Source organism: Danio rerio, chromosome 21 (assembly GCF_052040795.2).
Source record: "Danio rerio strain M-AB ecotype USA chromosome 21, GRCz13ab, whole genome shotgun sequence".
Classification (NCBI taxonomy): Eukaryota; Metazoa; Chordata; class Actinopteri; order Cypriniformes; family Danionidae; genus Danio; species Danio rerio.
In genome coordinates, this window is record NC_141041.1 from 6,335,802 (window position 1) to 6,342,500 (window position 6,699).

General features: G+C 35.7%; 1 protein-coding gene across 6 annotated transcripts in view; it reads right to left on the bottom strand.

The window, feature by feature from the left end:
• Positions 1-6,699, bottom strand: part of sec16a (SEC16 homolog A, endoplasmic reticulum export factor) — a 44,575-nt gene that overhangs the window by 16,938 nt on the left and 20,938 nt on the right. For all 6 annotated transcript variants that reach the window (XM_087300580.1, XM_087300578.1, XM_087300576.1 and 3 more), the window contains exons 15-18: positions 5,886-5,997; positions 5,662-5,767; positions 4,184-4,324; positions 3,993-4,106 (exon numbers count right to left, since the gene is read on the bottom strand). In XM_087300580.1, coding sequence (XP_087156706.1) covers positions 3,993-4,106; positions 4,184-4,324; positions 5,662-5,767; positions 5,886-5,997 — 473 coding nt within the window. The remainder of the gene's footprint in view (positions 1-3,992; positions 4,107-4,183; positions 4,325-5,661; positions 5,768-5,885; positions 5,998-6,699) is intronic.

The window sequence follows — 6,699 nt, forward strand, 5'->3', positions numbered from 1 at the left end:
CTTTTAACACAACTTATCCATTGGCGCCCCCCTCCTCCCAAACACGCACGCACGCACGCACGCACACGCACGCACGCACATATATATATATATATATACACAGTACATATAAAGACACAGACAGATGTCAGACTGTTAACTCACTTTTATCATCATTTGCATGAAAGTGCAATTATTTACAGAGTAATAAGTATTTTAATATAACGTTTTTAAAACTAGGATGATGGTTCAATATGAATAGAACAGATCCAAGATCTGTTCATCCCAGTCAAAACAGTCGAAGTTTAGTGGGTCTTATGCTGTCATTAGCCAAAATATTTTGACAAACCACACATAAAGGTCGTGGTTCATCAGCTGGTCCTGTCCACGTAAATCCTAAACTCAAATACTGATCATCATATCGTCGTCTTTTGGGTTTAAGCCCTGAACTTGAAGGCTTTTGTGGCGAGGGGGCGTGGCCGAGAGCCGTGGGAACGGAGTGAGGCCACCGCGTAAGTGGATACACCTGCGGTGCGCACCTGCCTCGGATCTTACGGAAGGAGCTCTGGATCATAAAAGGAGAAACGAAGGCAGAGGAAGCCGAGAGAGCACCGGGCCTGGACATATTTTACTTTTGCTTTCAGTTTGACGACAGTCTCCGTGAGGAGCTGCCGTCCGTTTGTTTTGGTTATTAATAAATCATTTTAAACTGCGTTGGTTCTTCGCCTCCTTCTTCCCGGCGGCCAAAGGGCCGTGAACTTCATTACAGCTTTGAATCGGGGGTCTCAGAAACCGACCCATTGAATTAGCAGGCATATACCTGTATTGGCGGGCTTGCCAAACAGAAGCGAATTCACAGCTATGGCCTTCTGGGTAAAAAAGGTTTTCTTATATTTGATGTATTATTTTTTTTTTGCTTTGTTTAATTAAAACGTTTAAATATAATAAAAAATACATATAATAATTAAACTTAATAATTATATTTTTATTATATTATATTTTTTCCCGCGCCTCCCCTGACATGCACTGGCGCCCCCCAGGGGAGGCGCGCCTCACACTTTGAAAACCCCTGGCTTAAAGGATTGGAAAACAACAGGTTAAAGTAAAAATAAATATTCATTAAATTAACAACCCCTATAATTTCTTAACTTTCAAACAATATATCAAAGACTACATTTTTCTGAAAACTTAAATCTATTTTATTTTTTTTTACTACAATGCTTTCCATTACAAATCTGGGGAAATTGGCCAACATACTTTCGAGGGTAAAATTATTAGCAATATAATTATGAAATGATACAACAACAAAAATGTTTGGGATTTCAAAGATTTCCCAACTGCTGTTTAAAGCTTCATTCACACTATGAGCGACATGCAGCTACAAAGTCGCTGCTAGTGTGAATGAGGCATAACGGAGAGAGGAGCTCTTGTTGGGGAATTCATTGTGTCTTGATAAATTTCTGATGAATGTATTGCTCTCATTTATATGCTGATTTAGGTGATTTCAGTATTATTATTATTATTATCTATTATCTATTGTATTTTTACCCATAAATGTGGCATTATTTTCAGATGTGTGCTTTGGTATATAAAAAAGTAATTCTGTGTAAATGCAGTCAGAGACGAGAAGATAAATTAGAAGAGCAGCATTAATGTCACAAGGAGGGTAGATATATGGAAGCAAGGCCATAAGGACACCTGCGTTCTGTTCTGTAACTCATGATAAGGCACACCTGCACATGCACACACTCATTTGTAATGACTTCTAAAAAAATATTAGTACCCGTGAACTTCAGCTGAACTTACAGTTGACAGCTCAGTGGACAGTGAACAAGATATATTGTTGAGCATTGTTTTTGAGTCATCACTTTTGAAACAGGAAGGAAAGACCTTAAACGGACATGGGTAAGACCCCTGAAAGACCCTGAGACTTTATTGGTGGCGGGCACCTGGGAGATTTAAGATCCCATTAGCGGAGAAGCTGATGGAGCTGTGTAATGTGTAAATTTGGTTGGAGTATTAAGACACAGAAATGTACTTAAACTGTGAGCAAGCCTATGTTCGGCAGACACTCGAATGACCTGTCTCTGTTGTTACTGATGCTGTAACAATAAACTGCTTTGCCTAAAGACTTCGGAGATCTCAGACTTTGTCATTTTTTAAGAAAGTTTGACTAATGCTGCGTTCACACCAGACGCGGAACGCGCAGATAAATCGTGCTATTTGCGCGTGAACATTTGAGTTTACTCAATTTAGGCATCAAACCCCGCTTCAGTCGTGCGTCATATCCACTTCATTCGCGCTTCAAATTCACTTCAGAACCGACCCGGATTTGCGTGATGGGCAGGGCTTCTTTCTGCCCAGTGACTCTAGCTTCATTGCTAAATGGCTAACATGGATTTTATTAAGAAAATAACAGTTTATGTGCTTTATAAAGGCTGAAAAACAGCATCGACACGTTTAGGGCCGTGTCTGAGTCCACTAGTTAAATTCAGAGGTGCATCCAGCTCTGTGAGCTCATAAACTCGACCCTTGATAAAACCTTGACGCGCGTTACGCGTCTGGTGTGAACGCAGCATTAGAGATTTAGAATAATTTGCAGACCATAATCTTTTTTTTTACAACATTCTTAAGGGGGCTGAAACATTTTAAACCTATATTATAAACCTTATTATTTTGTGAGAGAGTGCACATTCTGTGCTTCTGAATGGCTGTATTTAAATTTATGTCATGTTTCTTCTGGTGCAAACAGCCAAACTGCTCATCACTGCAAATCTCGTCACGTAGCGTGCTGTTAGGACACGGGGTTACAATGTAACCTGCTAACCTAATGTTCACACTGATAATATTTATATTAGTTTCTAATTAATAACCTCATGTGGAACTCTGAATCTGTGTCTCATTTCGAAGACTGCTACTGTCCACCGGAGGTTGCATTTCGGTCTCGGACGCATGCTTTGAGAGCCTTCCTGACTGTATGAATGAAATAAGCAGTTATCCAACAAGGTAACCCCGGGTGTTGAAATATAATTCAAATGTTCCCACCTAGATATGCTTAGCGTTAATAGCAGGTTTGGTATGCTGTTCCGGGAGAGAACCCTGAGCTTGGTGATACTTGAGCCCAACCCTGAGCTTGGTGATACTTGAGCCCCCCCCCTTTAGAAAAGGGAGGAAAAGGAGGAAATGGGGTGGAAGGGGGGAATCTTCTAAAACGAAGATAAAGCAGTAGGGAGAAAACGATTCATTTATAGTAAGCTTGGTTCAGTCTAATTGGATTATTACTGATCACAGATGAGAAGTCAGTCATGCTCAATCATATCACATGCTCCTCTCGAAATTAGTTTCTGAAACATTACTTGGTTAAAGTGGCAGTGTGTGGGTTAAAAGAACCAAAACAAAGACAGCTGTTCCGACTTGTAACGCACATTTTCAAAGCAGAATATCTGACTTCAGCATTATTTTTTAGATAAACAAGTATCTTTACTTAGCATGATTCTGCAAACATGTTATGGCAGTGGTTTTCAAACTGTGGTACGTGTACCACTAGTGGTACGCGGGCTTCTCTCTAGTGGTATGCGGAGGAATGAAATATGGCATGTACATGCTACATACATTTCAAAATTTATCAAAAATGATGTATATAGTATGCCATATATGACATATAGCCTATATTTCTGAGGTAATTTGCCATGTTTTTTTTTAACTGTGCAGAGTTGTAGCTGCTTTACTGGGCCTACTACACTACTGTATTTCAATACTGCTCATTTTGGTGGTACTTGGAGAGACAATTTTTTTCTGAGGTGGTACTTGATGAAAAAAATTTGAGAACCACTGTGTTATGGTATTTGTATCCTTTAGAAGAGTCAAAAACTTACAGCACCTTTAAATGAGAATTAAATCACACCTATTTTTTTTCCTATAGTACCATAAACCAAAGAAGTAAACTAAGAGGTAACTTGTAGTTTTCAAAAACCAGAGTAAAGTATTTACGTAACATGAAAACAAGCACACACCTTGATCTGTCCATCGAGTTGTCTGAGATGAAGTAACCAATCAGGCTCTATAAACAACTCCTGCTCCGGCCGTTCCTTCAGCTGAGGGTCAAAAAACCTCAACCTCAGAGACATCTGTAATCCAACACAAGAAACATTAGACTTGAGGGAAAAAGGCAGCAGACACACAGACAGAATGTTGTTGACTGCACCTGTATGAGCTGACTGATGAACACAGGAGAGTAATACTCCGGCAGACTCAACAGTGTGCGGGAAATGACCTCACAGTAATGAAAAGCTTGAGCGCAGAGACCAGACTCCGCCAGACGACATGCGTAGATGAACTTGAACACCTGTACAGGTCAAAAGGTAAAGGCCATGAGTCACGACCTTACTGCATTTGTGTAGACTACAAAAGCTGAACAGATTTAGAGCTTCTATGATACTGGAGCTTCTATGATACTATGAACCTTGCAATTGGCATATGGTGTTTTTAATGCCACAATAATTGCTAATTCTTTAAAATGACAACAATAAATAATAATAATACATTTTATTTGTAATGCGCTTTTCTTAAACTCGCTACCTGAAGCGCTACAAGGCAAAACACTAACAATACAATTCAAGGAGAACAGCACAACAACAAAAAGATGCAATAAAACAATAACAATTTAAACCATAAGATAGAATATAAAGTAAAAAAAAAAAAAAAAAAGATCATTCTCAGTTAAAAGCAATGCTAAAAAGGTGAGTCTTAAGAAGTTATTTAAAACAGTCTCGAGGCAGCATTCCAATATTTTAGTAAAATATAAAAATCTATTTTGAAGTGTTCATGATAACAATATTGTGCATGTTCATTACTGCAGTATACTACATTACTGAATACCGGCACGGACATTTCTAACAGATTTGTGTTTTTTGAAATAAAACATTATTTAAACTACAAATGATACAAATTATTATTATTAAAAGTAGAATGACAGTAGCAATTTTGTCAGATGCAATTTTTATAAGTATTATTTTAAAGGAAAATAAAACAAATTAGTCGCATCATTCAAAATTTCAATATTTGTTTTGACTATATATATATATATATATATATATATATATATATATATATATATATATATATATATATGTATGTATGTATGTATGTATGTATGTATGTATGTATGTATGTATGTATGTATGTATGTATGTATGTATGTATGTATGTATGTATGTATGTATGTATGTATGTATGTATGTATATATATTTTTTTATGTATATGTGATAAAATACAAAAACTATTTTGTTACACAGATAATTACATTTATTTCATATACACATTATATATTTAAATATAAATAAATATTTTTAAATATATGCATGCATGTTTGTATTTATATATACATAATAAATATACACAGTACAAACATAAATTGTCAAAACAAACAAATTTTGCATGCAATTAATTTTTGAACAACACTAAATAATATGTATCTTTTATGTTTTCATAACTCACATTTTTTCCCAAAACAGCGTTTTTAATTAGGCTATTTTTTTTTATTGTAACTTCGATATTCCAAGCAGACCTAATAAAAACTAACTAGTCTAGTTATAAAGCTGTCTATAAATCTAATAAGCTGGCGTATCTATTAGAAAAGTAATTAACTGGCTTTTTAGTAGGAAAGGATGCATTGAACTGACCTGGAAGTTGGGCAGTGAAAGAGGCTGAGACCCAAGAGACTGAGCGTATTCGTATGATTCTGTCCGCTGAATTGCCTCTGATGAACAGAACTTCAAAAAAGGTAAGCTGGGAACGAGAGAGAGAGAGAGAGAGAGTGAGAGAAAGTATAGTAGTGCAAATACAGAATTCATAGTTTCTATGATTTTTCTTGATAATGCATTGCATGTATTAGTTGTGTGTATACCTGTGATTGGCGCTGATGAGGACCATCTTGGTGCTTTTCTTGGTATAAACACCGAAACCCACCTGAGCCATCAGGTAACAGAAATGGGCTGCGTCTACAAGACCTTTAGATGCTGTAACACACAGAACAATCCTCATCACTCATCCAGAGGTGCAACTACAATGCATTCAAGATCACATATTGCGTGTTTGCTGTTTTAATGGTTGAAATGGTGCAAGTGTCAAGATTAAATCAAAGCTAAATTAAATAAAATGTTACATTTCAATAAATGACATTACAATGATTATAATGATTAAGTTCAAATTTAAAAGCTACATATAATTAATGTAATAGTTCTGTACTATAAAATAAAATATGCTTTATATTATTATTGATTATTATTGTTAATAATAATAAGCAAAAGACAACATATTTGATTTTTAGTGCAACTGTTTACAGTTCAAAGATATATAAAGATTTATATTTGGATTATTTTAATTCATAGAACAGAAAAATCATACATACATACATATACATATAATGCTGATACATTTAAAGTCAACATGAGATAGCTATAATAGTCCAGAACGATAAGCATAATCATAACATGATCATTACATAATATGAAGAGAAGCAGAATATTCAACAAGAAACAAAACATAAGTTTACTTGGATCATTTCCATCAGCAACTGGATCATGAAAAGTAGTTTATACATGTCAAAAAGGGTACACAATAATAAAACTAGCAGTTGAACGATATATATATATTTTTTACTGCCGATATCTTGGAAAGTAGGGTGGAAGATGACTGATATTTAGCCGATAAAATAAAAA